This window comes from Eucalyptus grandis, chromosome 1, assembly GCF_016545825.1.
Source record: "Eucalyptus grandis isolate ANBG69807.140 chromosome 1, ASM1654582v1, whole genome shotgun sequence".
Lineage (NCBI taxonomy): Eukaryota > Viridiplantae > Streptophyta > Magnoliopsida > Myrtales > Myrtaceae > Eucalyptus > Eucalyptus grandis.
This window is the reverse complement of record NC_052612.1, coordinates 43,135,403-43,153,150: the sequence shown is the minus strand read 5'-3', so window position 1 is coordinate 43,153,150 and position 17,748 is coordinate 43,135,403. Positions and strand designations below refer to the sequence as shown.

General features: G+C 39.4%; 1 protein-coding gene across 6 annotated transcripts; it reads right to left on the bottom strand.

Moving 5' to 3' along the window:
• Positions 1 to 391: 391 nt before the first annotated feature.
• On the bottom strand, positions 392 to 5,583 carry LOC104421145 (pentatricopeptide repeat-containing protein At5g04780, mitochondrial). Of its 6 annotated transcripts, none has more exons than XM_039316880.1 (5): positions 3,630 to 5,583; positions 3,315 to 3,432; positions 1,405 to 1,497; positions 1,109 to 1,300; positions 392 to 965 (listed from the first exon to the last, which is right to left on the bottom strand). In XM_039316880.1, the coding sequence occupies exon 1, from the start codon at positions 5,483 to 5,485 to the stop codon at positions 3,638 to 3,640; it is 1,848 nt and encodes a 615-aa protein (XP_039172814.1). In that variant the 5' UTR covers positions 5,486 to 5,583; the 3' UTR covers positions 392 to 965; positions 1,109 to 1,300; positions 1,405 to 1,497; positions 3,315 to 3,432; positions 3,630 to 3,637. The 6 variants fall into 6 exon arrangements, with proteins under 6 accessions (XP_039172814.1, XP_039172849.1, XP_039172978.1 ...); XM_039316915.1 differs by having other exon boundaries at positions 1,109 to 1,283; XM_039317044.1 differs by lacking the exon at positions 1,109 to 1,300 and having other exon boundaries at positions 392 to 660; positions 761 to 965.
• Between the last annotated feature and the right edge of the window lie 12,165 nt (positions 5,584 to 17,748).

Sequence of the window (17,748 nt, the reverse complement as noted above, 5' to 3'; positions counted from 1 at the left end):
CTTAACATATCAAAACAACGTAATGATATAGAACAAAATGAGGGAGACGGATTAGCGTTGTGAAGAATTAATGAACCATCTGTCCTAAAATTTAACAATAGATCCCTGAAGAGGATATCAAGAAATGAGAGGCACACTAAACTGTGAGACATTAATCGGAAAAAGATAGTGCATCACTTAACAGAGAAATCATGGGCTCCAGTTGAGTGGTGAAAAAGTAATTCAAAATCTCCCCATTCGAACTGAGTTCAAGGCTTAACTGAACAGCGCAGTCGATGCCACTTCTGGCACAGTCCACACAGCTATTGGAACAGGATCTCTCAATCAGTTCTTATGAAATGCTTACGGGTAGAAACATTGGTAGTTCAAAGTAGTAACCAAACTATTGTACTCACTTCAAAATAAACCACATATTGTATTATTAGGGGATTCAACCACACAAAGGAAACGCATAACAAAATGTACGCAACAGTTCACATAAGGACAAAGAACAACAATGACAAGTAAAGGATGATAATGTTGAACAAGCAACACCAAAGGAAGTAGGCTGGTTGTCTGGCACCAAGAGCTTCCTTGACTTGAAATTAAGGAAGATGAATGAGGCTACATCTTCCTCATGCTCTTAGCTGGTCCCCGCGAAACTTGTCAAGCAAGATGAAACTGTTACAATTTGGGCATGTTGGATTTATTTCGCTGACCATCACATACATCCAGCAATTTGTGCATCCCATCACAATTGATGAAAGCTCTCTAGGCTTACCACCATCAGCATGAACTTTCTTTGACTTAAGATCCAAATGCGTGCCTGAAGATGACCCTAACTGAGGTGCAACTTGATCTGCTTCATCACCCACTTGGGGGAGCGATAGCCTAAGGGTTAAGTCTACGCCAACAGATTTCTCATTTTCCCCCAATTCTGTAAAGCCTCTCTTAATTGTGTCCTCCAAAAGTTGTACCAATCCAATCTACAAGGAAAGATAATTATACATGAACATGGTCTTTCACGGATAATACAAACCACAAAAATAAGAGGAAAAGAAAATCAACATGTCTCATAGCTTGAAAAATTCAAATCTATATCCATTCCAGGAGAAAAGGCACTGTCTACCTTGAGCACGGGACTCTCTACCCAAGGACGATGGATTTGTAAAGGATCATTAGCCAAAATCAATGTCAAATCAGATAATGGCTGATAAAGATCAAGATTCGCATGAATCAACCTTCGAAAAAATCCCCTGCTGTTGTCAAATTGATTGTTGACATGAATGCTTTCCCTAGAGGTACTGCCGATAAAGCGGGGCTTACACACATAAGACATGGTGGGAGGAACCAAAGTGGAGAAATGAGGATTCCCTTCCATTGAAAGAGGCAGAATCGATCTTATATTATATTACAAAAATTTACCTGAACACGGCTTATTTAATCTGAGAGTCGGCTTGAGCTCATCCACACAGTGCACGAGACAACCAAGCACACCAACAATTGCAGTTTTTTCCCCTGAATAATTATGCCAAGTAATAGAATAAAATTGAATGTAAAGGTGACAAGTTCATTAATGAGGATCTAGAAATCATTATTCTACCTTAGATTGTTTTCACGTAATTGCAACGCGATAGATGGACATGACTGTAAAAGCAATATACCTTTCACAAATGTAAGCACAACTAGAAAAATCGTGGTAAACTTAAAGTGATACCTTAACAATGAAACTCAAATAACAGTGACTTTAAATAAACAGAAAACAAAACCATCTCAAAACACTTCGAATTGTTTCAGGAGGATGTTTGCCGATGTAGTTAATGTAGACAGTGCCGAAAGAATTTAGTAAGTATTATAATAGTGAAGAGAGGAAAAATGCGCAAGGAAACAAATATTTTTGTAAATATGGTCGCATGCTGCATTTACCTTCTAAAGACCCAACAAAATGAGGCTTTTAATTGTAAGTGGAACTAAGGTTGCACTACAATTTACATTTGTAATGTGGTTGGATAAGTAAATTGCACTCCGTTTTCAATTGACTAAAAGGAGTATATACTGGAAAAATTAGGCAGGTAACGGAACAGACTCTAGGAACAAAAAATTTACGATAAACAATGCAACAAAGACGGTAGCAACGAGAAAGCCATATCCCACTAAAAGAGGCTAGCTATATGAATCTTACTATGCCGTTGAGTTTGATCATATATCACCTAACCTGGGAGCTCTAAACACTCCACACCTACCCCTATTGTCTCCTTTCAAATCCTTCTAAATCATGACTGTGCCCCTTCTAACATGCATCTCCAGCCCTTGATTACATCTACTCCCTAGATCAACTCAAAGTTACAATATGACCAGACTATCTAAAAGCCACACCTATTACTTTTCCTGATATATATCCATTTCACATCATTCCTACAACTATAAAGGCAGTACGCTCCTTCAACCGGGACTGTATTCAAGCTCAATACACACTGGTATTTTCTAGTTAATTTCTTTGTCCCCAATACCTAAAAAATTCAATTTCATCGTAATATTCCCAGGTACAAAGAAATCTACTAGAATGATAAATACATACTCAGAGCAAACTAAGTGAGACAAGGCTAATATTTGTCGATAGTATGAGGAAACATTCAGAGGACCAAATGCAGTATAGAGAGCAAAAATGAAACTTTTGAAGATTGCTATACGAAATCACGTCAAGCTTAAATGGTGAACAATGGTGGTCTCAACACAAAAAGAACATTAATATATATTTTGGAAAACTCTTTTCCAGTGAGATGGAAAGACCAACGCCCACATAACCTCTTTATATTATCACAAAAGGCACTCAAATGACTTTTCTATACCTCCAGAGGTCTTAAACCAAGTAATCCTCAAGGCAACACAACATTGGCTAATCGACGTATTAAACTATGGGGAAGAGGATGTGGACCGTCATTCTTTAAATCCCCTATTAAGGACAATCATCTTTTGTAAATGTGACGTCATTGAGACAATGAACTACACAGAACTTCTCATCTGGATCGGGATCACATAAAAGATGTTCTACAGCTCCCAGTACTGATCAACTCCAGTGATATGGGGTTCTTTTAACAAGAAAAAGTCAATGAAAAACATATTGCAGCTCCAAATATTGATTGATCTGAAAGATTGCTGCCCATCGTATCATGCTAATAGTCTACTGTTTAATATGTATGTCCAACTTAATCGATGATGAATACATTGTACTATCAAATAAGGGTTTGGGGGGGAGGGAAGAGCACGTATTGTGGTTATTATAAGCACCGGAGGAAAAGGATGAAGAAGCTAGCAAATACAGTTTGCTGTAACACCTTAAGAAGTATTATAATGCAATGCTAGCTTTTCCACCAGAGTAGGCACCCAAAGTCCAAGTTACTCCTTTTCCCTGATAAAAGGCCCTTCCACCAAATTGGAGAGTTCTGAGCTCATCTGCAAAAAAATCTGAGTTTATTCATGGGCAAAGTGTATCTAGGAATCTCATCTGTGTGAGCATACAATAAATTGAGATCTTGGAGAAACATCTATCACTGGTGAAAAACTTTGACAATAATAGGCCACAACCAAAAGGCCAAAGGAACCCCCGGCACAAGATAAAGAGCACTAACACCAAATAAAAATGAACTTACTAGTATTTTCACCAAAAATCTGCACAAGAACAACATCCATCACTAAAGTGGTGAAATCTGTTTGTATCTCTCACGATGATTTCTCTGTTTGTGACGCCTGACGCAATCTTCATAAAGGAATGACAATCTACACAAATTCTGAGATTCTTCATAATTCTAATTGGTGCACTTGGAGGTAAGCACAACAAGCCAAAAGCAAGAGCTAGCTTCTCACTGTGATGCCTTAAAAGCTCTTGTTTTTTTATCACCTCCAAGTCATGAAGGTCGTGTTCAGTTTCAGCTCTATAACCCCATCTCTCCACCTCATTAAACAAACCGTCCAACTTCAGATAAACATCAGCGATCTTGGGATGTATTCTGTCCCCAACCACAAAAGAATGGACCTTATCCTTGATTTCAATCCAACTCTTACCCTTCTCTTTCTTCACTTCACTATCTTTTAGGAGTTTCCTAGCTGTAGAAACTCCATCCCACATCTTATTCACTGCGTATGTATTTGATAGCAAGATATGATTTCCAGCATTATGAGGCTCGAGCTCAAATAATTTCTTGGCTGCAACCTCAGCAATGCCCAGATTTCCACTGATCCTGCAAGAGGCCAACAGTGATCCCCAAATCGATGGAGTGGCATCAAAGGGCATCCGAATTATCAAATCATATGCTTCATCAACCAACCCAGCCCGACCAAGAATGTCAACCATGCATGAATAATGAAGGACATTTGGAAAGACGTTATGATCTCTGGTCATTAAATCAAAGTACTTCCTTCCATTTTCAACCAAACCCGTGTGACTGCAAGCAGATAACATAGAAACATATGTCACTTCATTTGGATATATACCCATCTGCTGCATCTTCTCATATAAAATCATTGCTTCCAAGGACCGTGCATGTTTCGCAAAACCCGATATCATTGCATTCATCAAAGCAACACTCTTCTCTTCTGCACCTGAAAACACAAGAGAAGCCTCTCTAACAGTGCCACATTTAGCATACATGTCAATGAGAGAGGAGCACACAAAAATATTGGAACCAAACCCAGATTTACATATAACGGCATGGAACTGTTTTCCTTCAATAAGAGCCGCCAGACCTGCACAAGCAGAAATTGCAGAAGAAACCATATAGTGGTCATATTTTAGCCCCACCACCTGAGCCCTGCAAAACAGCGACAAGGCTTCCTCACACATGTCGTTTTGCACATATCCCGCCATCATTGAACTCCATGTTACATCGCTCCTCTCTTGCATAAACTCGAAAACCAAACTTGCATCCCCTATCAACCCACATTTTGCGTAAACATCAAGCAGTGCCGTCGCGACAAAAACGTTAGAATCCACAGCACTCTTCGTGGCAAAAGCATGGAGCTGTTTACACTCGAGCACAGCCAACTTAGCAGCGCAAGCACAAAGAACGCTAGAAACAGTAAATTCGCCAAACCGCGTGCCTTCCCTCTGCATCCGCGTGAAAAGATAGAGAGCTTCTTGCTCTTCCCCGTTCCGGGAGTGAGAGCTGATCATGGTATTCCAAGAAACCAAGTTCCTGTGAGGCATTTCCTCAAACACCTTCCGGGCAAGACTCGTGACCCCGCATTTCGAGTACGCATTGACGACCATGTTCGAGACCAAGACGTCGGATTCCAACCCCAGACGGACGACGTGCGCGTGGCAGGCGCTGGCCTCCATGACCGAACCCGTTCTTGCACAGGAACGCAAGCCGTCGTGCAAAATTGCCACCTTGTCGACATTACGGCGCCCGAAGGATGGTAAATCTGATTTCGCATTGGCGATGACCGAAAGAGGTCTGACATTGAGAAGGTGGCGACAATTTCTCCGGCGACGAATCAAGGTGTTCATAAAATGGTTGACTGCGAATCGTCGATCTTCCGCGACACTGGTTTATTTTCGAGGGCCCGGCAGCAGCAAACATAGTAATTAGCGAAAAAAAAAAAATGTTCCTGTCACCTTTGATTTTGATAAAAAAAAAAAAAAAATATATATATATATATATATATATATATATCTATACACTTTAAATGTATATATAAAGAAGTATATATAAATTGCACTTTGCTATATAAAATAACTGTTTTGAATATATACGTGATTATTTAGAAATATGAAGGAAGATTTGACATTCGGTTGGGGTAGCATGCGGCAACCATTCCGCATGAGATTGTAGCAAACTAATCTAAAAATAATCCAATCTTACACTCTCATTATAAGGAAAAAAGAAAAAAAAATCGTGAGAACCTGTGTACATTTATTGACATAAATGTTAATAACATGTTTTTTATTTTTTGTTAATCAGGTTAACAGAGTTAATAAAAAGACTTAATTACACTAATTTGACAAGTTAAATAACTTGATTATACTTTTTGTAAGTTTTATAACTCAGTTACACTAATACGAAAATTTCAAGATTTTCAATACACTTATTATAAATCATTAGTGTAGCCTAAGTCTAATTTGATGCGTACTTGCAAATTCTGAATTTTTTAAGGCAGTCCAGACAAGTGAAAATCCAAGGGGTGAGCTCAAATCAAGAATTGTCATAATGTTAATAAAAATGTTATAGTTTTTATTCTAGAGGGGTTAAAGAGCCCTTTACATCAATTTGAAATACTAATTCAAAGTGTAATGCTTTTTTTTTTTCCATTGTTTACGTACCCAAAATCCTTTGTTTTCGTAAATTCAGGCAACTTTTTATATCTTTAGGCCTATTTTTTGCATTCATTTTAACATTTTTACTTGTATGGTTAACATTTGGTTATTTAGGGCGTGCATGATAAAATTTCTACTTCTTTATTTCTCTATTTATCTATTAGGGAAGCAGGATGTGGAATAGAAATCCGTTTGGTAACGCTTGTGATTTAATTTTTCTATTTGTAGAATAGATTTCTATTAGAAATAGATTTGAAGAAGAAATGAGAATCTAAAATTTTTAACTTTTTAATTTCTGAAATATAAATTAAGAAATTAATTTCTTGTCGAGAAATCAATTTTGTTCAGAAATTTTGTCATACACATCCTTAGACTTCTAGCTAAGATAGGACTCAAAAATCAAAATGACAAGATATGACATGTTGCCCATTGTTTGGTCGGAGCGTAAATGACAAATATGCTCTTATATGTTTCCTGTGAAAATATATCATTCTTACCATCATTAACTCCCAAATCCAATTAAGAGAAACGGAAAAAAAAAAAAAAAAAAAAAAAACTCCAAAACCCATCTAGAAAATTTGCATATCAATTGTTAAAAAAAAAAAAAAAAGGAAAGTAATTTATCAAGATGTAATAAAGACTGTCAATTGAAGAAAGAAAGCTAACGAGGAAAATAAACTTTGACTCTCTTGCCACTTTTGTGAAATTTCGACGTGTACATATGAGAATGAGTTTCGACTCTCTCACTACTTTCAACTTGGATATGAGGAGGAAGAGGAGAAGGATAGTTTTTGTTTGCTTCAGAAAACAGCTCTATCCAACTTTAGTATATCCCAAGATGGAAATTTTTTATCCAGATTATATTCCTTTTACATCTAATCTTATCCTAGATTAGATGGCAACCACCAACTAATATGATAAAATTTTACTATTAAAGGAGGAGGAGGAAGAGGAGAACTATTTTTCATCTCGACAGGGAAAATCTTTATCTAGGTTGTATCCCTTTTATATCTGATCTTATTCTAGATTAGATTGCAACCACCCATATAGGATATGATGAAATTGTATTACGTCTTAACTTTTATCATGACTACCGAATATAACCTTAGGATAAATTTTCAAAAGATTCCTAGGATTTTGCTGCTCTTTGTTTTTTGGGTTTCTATTGCAAACACTTGTTTTTTAGGGATAAGTACAGTGCATGTGCTAAGATTTTTGTACGACGCTCATTTTAATGACAATTTTTTTTTTAACTCATTTGAGTATCGCATCCAAGTAAAATCACTCACTTAAATGTCATTTTCGGACAAATGTCCTATGTGGAATTTTTGTACTTTTAAAAAAAATGAATTTTTTTACTTCCATCTATATTTTGCTTTTTGTTTCCTTTGGGGCTGGCAAGCGCTGTAGCCGCCTCACCCTCAACCACAGGGCCCACTCCAGCCGCTAGGTGACTGCAGGCGATGCTACCCAAGGTAGGTGAGGGTCGTCCCGGCCTTGTCAACGGTCGGTGAGGCCTTGACACCCTCACCCAAGGCCTTCGCGGCATGGCAAGATTTGGGCGAGGCCATGAGGGCCCTCACTAACCATTGGGTAGCCACAGGCGACGCCACCTAGAGAAAGCAAGGGTCATCGCGGCCTCAACCGAGGCCCTCGTGGCGAGGGCGACCAAATCTGGCCAAGGCCATGAAGGCCCTCTCCGACCACGAGTGATACCTCTCAAAGCAAGTGAGGGTTGTCACAGCTTCACTAACAATCGGCGAGGCCACGACGGCCTCGCTGACTGCTAATAAGGTTGCAATGGCCCTCTTTCGCTCTAGGGCATTGCTCGCACCTGCCCAAAGCTAGACATCACCTAGAGCGGCCCTAACAGCCTCGCCCAGGGCCTTCATGGCCAAGGGTGAGGTAGCCATTGTCAACCCCAAAAGAAAAAAATAATAATAACTATTCAAAATATTAAAATAATATTTTCCAACAACCACATCGGATGACTAGCGGCCACATCAGCTTTTCTGGTGGGGCACATTGGAAGTGGCACTCAAGTAATCGATTTTTCAAATTTGTGACACTTAAATAAATGAAAAAAAATGTTTTGGCATCAAAGTAAACATCGTACAAAAATATTGGCACTTGTACTGTATTTATCCCTAATCTTTTGTAAGCATGCCAAAGTCATAATGACCACACCTTCATGTTAGAAGTCGGATTCAATTTGAAGCCATTTAGCAGGAAGAGGTAGATTGCAGGTCTCGAACATAGGGAATTCATTTTGAACTAAAAGGGAAATTTCTCACAATGTATTTAACTAAATTGAATAATCTAATTCAGCATGTTTTTTTTATATTATCAAAGTTATCCTTCTTTTCCTCGTAATAGTATATTTTTGATTATGCAGATTATCTCCCGCCTTCTTCTTTACACATATGAAGTTATTCTACACATATGAAGTTATTCTATCAAATATCATATAGATTCTCAAATCTCTCTAAATGATCAAAATAAACACGAATGTTGGCTTTCTGTCAAAGTTATTCTATCGAATATTTCTTTTAAATGGACTCTTATTAATCTCCTCCTCAATCTTATAGATTTCTAATGTTACATCAAATTATTCAAACAATAATATAGAGTTGAATCATCAATGAAACAAATAGTAACAAGAGATCTTTGCATCATCAAGTTTGCGTCTTTCTAAACCTATCTTTTCGAAATCACAAATGAAAATTTTTCTACTCATGAGTTAGATTTATTTATTTAAATGATAGTAGGAAAGAAGGCCTTTCATTTTATGCATTTGACTCCCTCAATGAAAAATATTAATTCAATATGTTGCAATCTTAGGATAATTTGTGTTCCTTAGTTTGAATTTTAGGCAATTTTACCCTATCGCAGGTTAAAGTTGTTGGGCCCAATCAGACAGTTGACATCAACCCTAACAATCCAACAAACAACGATGATTGTCAATCAATGATCAACGATGATTGTCAATCAACTGATGGCTCGTAAAATTGATTAGACATTTTTTTCTAAGTCAAAGGCTAAAGCTCTTGGCAATGTGGAAAGAAAAAAAAACATTGGGTGGAGAAGAGGCCAAGTTGAATTGTCAAGGACCCTTGACGGTTGAAACTAAGTTCTGCACCTAGTATAAGCGAATGGAAATTTTTTGGATAACGATCAAGTAGAGGAGTGTGGATGCCAAATTTTTCCGTCTATTTTGATCGGGGTTTGTCAAAAATGGATTTCAATGAAAATTCAATCAAAGGGTATGATTGTGTTGTACTTGTCAAGAGATTTTCAATGACACCCCAATTTGCCGAAACCAAAAGGATGGCTCTCAAGATATTGCAATTTTTATTCACGGTCGTGAAGTATTGGGACTTTTGATATTTTGGCCTATTTCATAATAGGACTAGAGATGTAAAGACCAATTAGGAAATTTTATTTATAGAGAGTGATACAAGACACTTTTACGGAAAACTCGAGTAGGAACTATTTGTGTGACTCTCATGGAATTATTCGAAATAACTTTTAAAATTAATCGCGTACATTTATTTTTTCACATTCCCAATATCACCTGGAAAACAGAAATAGGGAGTGATGATGAGAAGCCCAAGACACTAATCACAATCACATCCACAAGCCCATCTTGATGGACAAACGGTGAAAAGACGAAGCTCGGAGACCTTTGTTAAGCCCACGGGCCTTTTGGGCCCAAATTCATAACTTGGAGGGGCCTAAAAGTTGTAGCCTTGAAAGATTTGTAAGGAGCTTTTTCTCCTTCACTTGTGTTTGCCTTTGCGAAAGGAGATCAGGTGATCATCATGCTGAACACCTAATGCTTGATTCTCTTCTGATAGAAGATCAGTTTTCCAAACCCTCTGGAGCACACCCTGAACCTCTTAAAAGGGAATGAGCTCAGATCAAATGATAGCCTGCCTGCCATTAATTCTGAACATATTCAAACAAGGTAAAGGTAGAGAACAACATGAGGGAGACAGATAAGTCCTGTGAAGAACTGATGAACTATCTTCCTGCAAATCATCAACAGATCCCGGAAGAAGACATCAAGAATGATACGCACACACTAAATTGTCAGACATTGGTCGAAAAAGATACCGCATCATTTAACAGAGAAACCATGGGCAACAGTTGAGTGGCGAAATAGTAATTCAAAACACTCCCATTCAGACTGAGTTCAAGGCTCAACTGCACGGCGCAGTCCATGCAGCTATTGGAACCAGGATCTCTCACTCGGTTCTTATGCCCTGCTCAAAGGTAGAAAGGTTGGTTGTTCAAAGTAGTATCTAAACTATTGAACTCACTTCAAAATAAACCACATACTGCGTTATTAGGTGCTTCAACCACACAAAGGAAACACATAACAAAATGTACGCAACAATTCACATAAGGACAAAGAACAACAATAACAGGAAAAGGACGATAATGTTGAAACAAGCAACACCAAAAGAAGTTTTTTGGCACCAAGAGCATCCTTGACTTGAAATTAAGATATATAAACGAGGCTACATCTTCCTCGTGCTCTTAGATCGGTCCCCACGAAACTGGTCAAGCAAGTCGAAACGGTCACATTTTGGGCATATTGGATCTCTTTCGCTGGCCATCACATACATCCGGCAATGACTGCACCCCATCAGAATTAATGAATGCTCTCTAGGCTCACCAACATCAGCACGAACTTTCTTTGGCTTAGGATCTGGATGCATGCCTGAAGATGAACCTAACTGAGGTGCAGCTTGATCTGCTTCATCACCCACTTGGGGGGGCGATACCCTAAGAGTTAAGTCTAGGCCAGCAGATTTCTCATTTTTCCCCAATTCTGTAAAGCCTCTCTTATTAGTGTCCTCCAAAAGTTGTCCCAATCCAGTCTACAAGGAAGGATAATTATACGTGACCATGGTCTTTCACGGATGTTACAAAGCACAAAAATGAGGAAAAGAAAATCAAGTCATCTCATAGCTTGGAAAGTTCAAATCTATATCCATACCATACTGGGAGAAGAGGCATCGTTTGCCTTGTGCACGGCAGTGTCTTCCCTAGGACGGGGGATTTGCAAATGATCATCGAGCAAAATCAATGTTGTGGCAGATATTGGCTGATTCAGATCAAGAGTACCATGGATCGCCCGGCGAGAAAATCCCACACAGTTGTTTAGCGCATCACCGACATTAATTCTTTCTCTGGAGGTACTGCCGGCAAGGCGGCGCTTGCATGCATTAAACATGGTGGGAGGAACCACAGCGGAGGAATGAGGATTCCCTTCCATCGAGAGAGGCAGACTCGATCTTATATTATATTACAAAAATTTACTTGAACACCGGCTATTTATTATGAGAGTCGGCTTGAGTTCATCCACACAATGCACAAGACAACAAAGCACACCAACGATTGCAGTTTTTTCCCGTGAATAATTATGCCAAATAATAGAACAACATTGAACACTAAAGCGGTAAGAACATTAATGAGGATCTAGAAATCATTAGTCTTCCTTAAATTGTTTTCACATAATCACGATGCAATAGATAGATATGACTATAAAATCAAGATACCTTTCACTAATGTAAACACAGCTAGAAAAATTTTGTCAATCATGAATTTATAGTCACACCTCAACAATCAATCTCAAATAATGGTGAAGTGAAATGAAGAGACCAAAAACCAATGACAGAACACTTGGAATTGTTTGAGCAGGATGTTCGCCAATGTAGTTGATGTAGAGAGTGCCAAAAGAATTCAAGAGACCAAAAACCAATGACAGAACACTTGGAATTGTTTGAGCAGGATGTTCGCCAATGTAGCTGATGTAGAGAGTGCCAAAAGAATTCAGTAGTATTATAATAGTGAAGAGAGGAAAAATGTGCAAGAAAACTAATTCTTTTGTAAATACGGTTGTATTTTGCATTTACCTTCTAAAGACCCAAGAAAATGAGACTTTTAATCATTGGTGGGAATAAATAAGCATTACAATTTACATGAATGATGTGGTTGGATTTGTAAATTGTGCGCTACACTATTTTCAATACACTAAAAGTAGTGTAGGCTGGAAAAAATAGGCAGGTAAGGTAGCGTATGGTAATGCTCTTGTTTCTCTCAATTTCTGTTATTTTGTTTCTCGGAACAAAAAAAAAAAAAAAAACAGAAACCTTTTTGGTAAAACATTTGTTCCCGGGAACAATTTCTCTAATTTTTTGTTCCCAGGAACAGTTTTGAGAAGCAAAAAAACGTTACTTCTTGTTCCCGGGAACAATTTCTAGGAATTTCTACCGTGTGAGCATATAATTAATTAAGATCCTGGAGAAACATCAATTACTGGTGAAAAACTCTGACAATAATAGGCCCAAACCAAAAGGCAAAAGCCAAATGAACCCTGACACGAGATAAAGTGTACTAACACCATACAAAAATTAACTTACTAGCATTTTGTCCAAAAATTTGCACAAGAACAACATTCATCACTAAGTGGTGAAATCTGTTTGCATCTCTCATAATAATCACTATGCTTGTGATGCCTAATACAATCGTCATAAAGAGATGACAATCTACACAAATTCTGAGATTCCTCACAAATCTAATAGGTGCACTTTGAGGTAAGCACAACAAGGCAAAAACAAAAGCTAGCTTCTCACTGTGATACCTTAACAGCTTTTGATTTTTTATTTCCTCCAAGTCATGAATGTCGTTTTCAGTTTAAGCTCTGTAACCCCCTTTCTCCACCTCTTTAGATAAATCATCAAACTTTAGATAAACATCAACAATCTCGAGATGAAATCTGTCCCCAGCCACAAAAGAATGGATCCAACTCTTACCCTTCTCTTTCTTCACCTCACTATTTTTTAGCAGTTCTTAGCTATAGAAACTCCATCCCACATCTTATTCGCCGAATACGTATTTGATAGCAAGATGTGATTTCCAGCAATGTGAGGTTCAAGCTCAAATAATTTCTTGACTGTAACCTCAACATTGCCCAAATTTCCACTAATCCTACAAGAGGCCAACAATAATTCACAAATCGAAGGAGTGGCATCAAAGGGCATTGGAATGATCATATCATATGCTTCATCAACCAAACCAGCCTGACCAAGAATGTCAAACCATGCATGAATAATGAAGGACATTTGGAGAGAGATTATGATCTCTAATCATTAAAGCAAAGTACCTTCTACCATTTTCAACCAAACCCATGTGACTACAAGCAGATAACATGGAAACATAGGTCACTTCACTAGGATATATACCCATCCGCTGCATTTTCTCATATAAAATCATTGCTTTCAAGGGGCGTGTATATTTCGCAAAACTCGATATCATAGCATTCATCAAAGCAGCACTCATCTCCTGTACCTAAAAACGCAAGATGAGCCTCTCTAACGGTGTCACATTTAGCACACATGTCAATAAGAGAGGATCACGCAAAAATATTGGAACCATTACCCAGAATTACATGTAAGGGCATGAACCTGTTTTCCTTCGATAAGAGTCGCCAGATCTGCACAAGTAGAAATTGCAGAGGAAACCATAAACTGATCATATTTTAACCCCACCACATGAGCCCTATAAAATAGCAACAATGCTTCTTCATAAATATCATGTTGCACATATCCCACCATCCTTGAACTTCATGTTTGTAACATCCCGGGTCTCACTGTGTAATATTGTCCGCTTTGGGTCACCTGCCCTGGCGCGGACGAATCGCCATCCCAGCCACGGTCTTTTCCCTCACAGCTTTAAAATGCGTTTTGCAAGGGCAGAGGCGCGGCCCACTAGCCCGCCCTCTCCCAAGCCATAATATTGTCCGCTTTGGAGGCATGCACGCAACAACCTCCTCCCTCTCGGCTTTGTTTTCAGCGCAGTGGAAGCGTACGTAAAACGCGTTACACAGGTTAGAGGGACCCAAGCCTTATAAGCTAACCAAGACCTCCCTCTCTAAGCGATGTAGGACAAGAGAGGAGGCTGTCACACTCTCCACCTCTTAACAGAACAGCGTCCTCGATGTGGCCCCACAGGCATCAAAACAGCATTTGAGTTGTGGCCCTACACGCGGTCGGGAGTCGGCTCTGATATCACTTGTAACATCCCGGGTCCCACTGTGTAATATTGTCCGCTTTGGGTCACCCGCCCTGGCGCGGACAAACCGTCATCCCAGACACGGTATTTTCCCTCACGGCTTTAAAACGCGTTACACAGGTTAAAGAGACCCAAGCCTTATAAGTTAACCAAGACCTCCCTCCCTAGGCGATGTAGGACAAGAGAGAAGGCTATCGTGTGTGATAGCCTTCTCTCTTGTCCTACATCGCCTAGGGAGGGAGGTCTTGGTCAGCTTATAAGAATTGAATCCCTCTAACCTGTGTAACACGTTTCACGTACGCTTCCACTGCACTGAAAACAAAGCCGTGAGGGAGGAGGTTGCTGCGTGCATGCCTCCAAAGCGGACAATATTATGGCTTGGGAGAGGGCGAGCTAGTGGGCCGCGCCTTTGCCCCTGCATAACGCGTTTTAAGGCCGTGAAGGAAAAGACCGTGGCTAGGATGGCGGTTCGTCCGCGCTAGGACGGATGACCCAAAGCGAACAATATTACACAGTGGGACCCGGGATGTTACAAGTGGTATCAGAGCTGACTCCCAACCGCGTGTGGGGCCACAGCTCAAATGTTGTTCTGACACTCGTGGGGCCACAGCGAGGACGCTGTTCTGTTAAGAGGTAGAGAGTGTGACAGCCTCCTCTCTTGTCCCACATCACCTAGAGAGGAAGGTCTTGGTCAGCTTATAAGGCTTTGGTCCCTCTAACCTGTGTAACACGTTTTAAAACCGTGAGGGAAAAGATCGTGGCTGGGATGGCGGTTCGTCCGCACCAGGGCGGGTGACCCAAAGCAGACAATATTACACAGTGGGACCCGGGATGTTACAATGTTACATCGCTCATCTCTTGCGTAGAAACTCAAAAACCAAATTCGCATCCCCTATCAACCCACATTTCACGTAAACATCAACCAACGTCATCTTGACAAAAACATTAAAACCCGTAACACTCTTTGTGAGCACAACACACGTAGCTACACCAGCACAAATAACACTAGAAACGGCAAATTCACCAACTCGCGTGCCTTCCTTCTACATCCGCATGAAAAGAACGAGAGCTTCTTGCTCTTCCCCATCCGGCTGCGAGAGCTAAATATTGTCATTCCAAGAAACCAAGTTCTGTGAGGTATTTCCTCAAACACCTTCCGGGCAAGACTCGTGACCCCACATTTCGAGTACCCATTGATGACCATATCCGAAACCAAAACGTCGGATTCCAACCCCAAACAGATAACCCACGCGTGGCAGGCGCTCGCCGCCATAATCGGACCCGTTCTTCCTGCACATGAACGCAAGTTGTGTCTAAAATAGAGTAGGCAGCGCCGAATTTTTCATAAGATGGTTGAATGCAAATGCAAAGATTTATTTTCGAGGCTGGTGTATTCAACAATTCACGGCCGATGAGCAGCAAACATAGTAATTGGCAATAAAAAAAATAAAAATAAAAAAGATAGAGAGAGAAGTAGAAATTATGTGCCTCTAAGAGCGCTGAATAATATATCAACCAATTTGTTTCAAATTTCAATTAGATGAATAAATATGTTCTCACTCACAATTTATAAATTGCACTTTGCTATATAACTTAATTTTTTTTTAATGTATAAATATGGCTAGGTAGACATATGAATGAAGATTTTACGTTTGGCTGAGGCAAGCATGGGGCAACTATTCAACATAAGATAGTTTGAAGCAAACAAATCTAAATAGAATTCATTCTTACACTTTCATTTAAAAATAATCACGAGAACTTGAGTCCATTTATTGACACAAATTTTGATGTCACGTCATTAACTAATTGGTTTAATCATTTTGAACTCAAAATTAATTAAGATTAAGACTTGGTTCTTTTAATTTTCGACCCATCTAAATTCAAATTTGAGCGTTGGAAACACGAAAATCTAAAGGGATCGAAGAAGATGGAGTTGCAACAATGGAAACAGGTGCTTCTAGTATTTCTGGATGGTCTGTCATAACGTGAAGAGTTCTTCTCAGCACTGGATTCACCTTCTAAGTGCATGGAACAGATATCATTACAATTACATCATCCAATCAATCAGATCGACTCATCGATCAATTGACTCAATCGATTACGTGTCATCGAGACCATCACATAGTCACCTCGATTATTCGTTCTCAACTCTTAGCCACAACCTAATGGGCACAACCTAGATTTAGCGGTCATCACAGCCCCATCAGCAACTTTTCTAGATTTTGTGATCATCACGACCCCACTTGGCAATTTTCTAGGTTTAATGGTAATTACGGCCCTACCAAGCAATTTTCTTAGAATTAGTGGTATCACGGCCCCACTTAGCAATTTTTGATATTTAGTGACATCACGGCCCCACTTGACAATTTTTAGATTTAGTGGCATCACGGTCTCACTTGGCAATTCTTAGATTTACACCCACATTAATCAATTTTGGGATAAATCCTCATAATCACCAATTTCACTTAATTATCACAAACTAGTGTTCAATTAAATAAACAAAAAGCACCACTAAACTTAGCATAAAATTCTGGTTACTGGCCATCCCGGTTGAATTTTCGAAAAATTAATTAATTAATTAATTAATTAATTACGAAAAATATTAAATAAATGCAATAAATGCATACTTAGGCCCGTAATGCCTAATTATATGCTGGAACGAGTCCAGAAAATTTCCGAGACTCATTGAATAAATACTAGAGTCTATTTACTTATTAATAACACTAACTAACCACCTAACTTGCAAAGGCAAATAATTAAATTCACTAAACTAATCTAATTTAACCACATAATCCATCTTAACCTAAACTAATCAACCCCTAAGAATAATTAACCTACTAAGTAAGGATTAGTGAATTAAACTCACTTGATTCACGATCCGATTAGCTCAAATCGTCAGGAATGCAACGGAGAACTTCTTTCAAAGTGGGCCTAGCAATGGAGATTCGAAACCACCTCAAAACGGGCCCGAAGGTTGCTAGAAAACCCACCAACAAGCTCTTCATTTGTTGCTTCAAAAGAGAGGAAATAAGGTTGGTTAAGGCACATAAGGACCGAGATAGGCTGAGGGAGTCCCGGCGGCCAACGGCGAGGACTTACGGTGGTCGGAGGCGGGCCACAAAGTCTTAGACTCCTTGCTGGTTCGTTTTCTGCTCCTGCTCTTGTTGGACAAAGGAGAACCAAGGCTGAACGACAAAGAAATTGGTTGATTGGAGCTCCAACATGCGGGTGGTCGGCAACTAGTGGCTCCCGGGGGTCTAGGAAGTCTTGCTGGAGGTTGGAATAGGCAAAGGAAGGGTTGAAATGAGAGAAAAAAGAAGAAAAACGCGAAATAGGCAAACCGGCGGGTGGACCGACGGACTAGCAACCGGCGG

Bases quoted from the DNA above. Each gene is read 5' to 3' on its own strand.
- LOC104421145 (XM_039316880.1), bottom strand. From the start codon at position 5,485: ATGAACACCTTGATTCGTCGCCGGAGAAATTGTCGCCACCTTCTCAAT.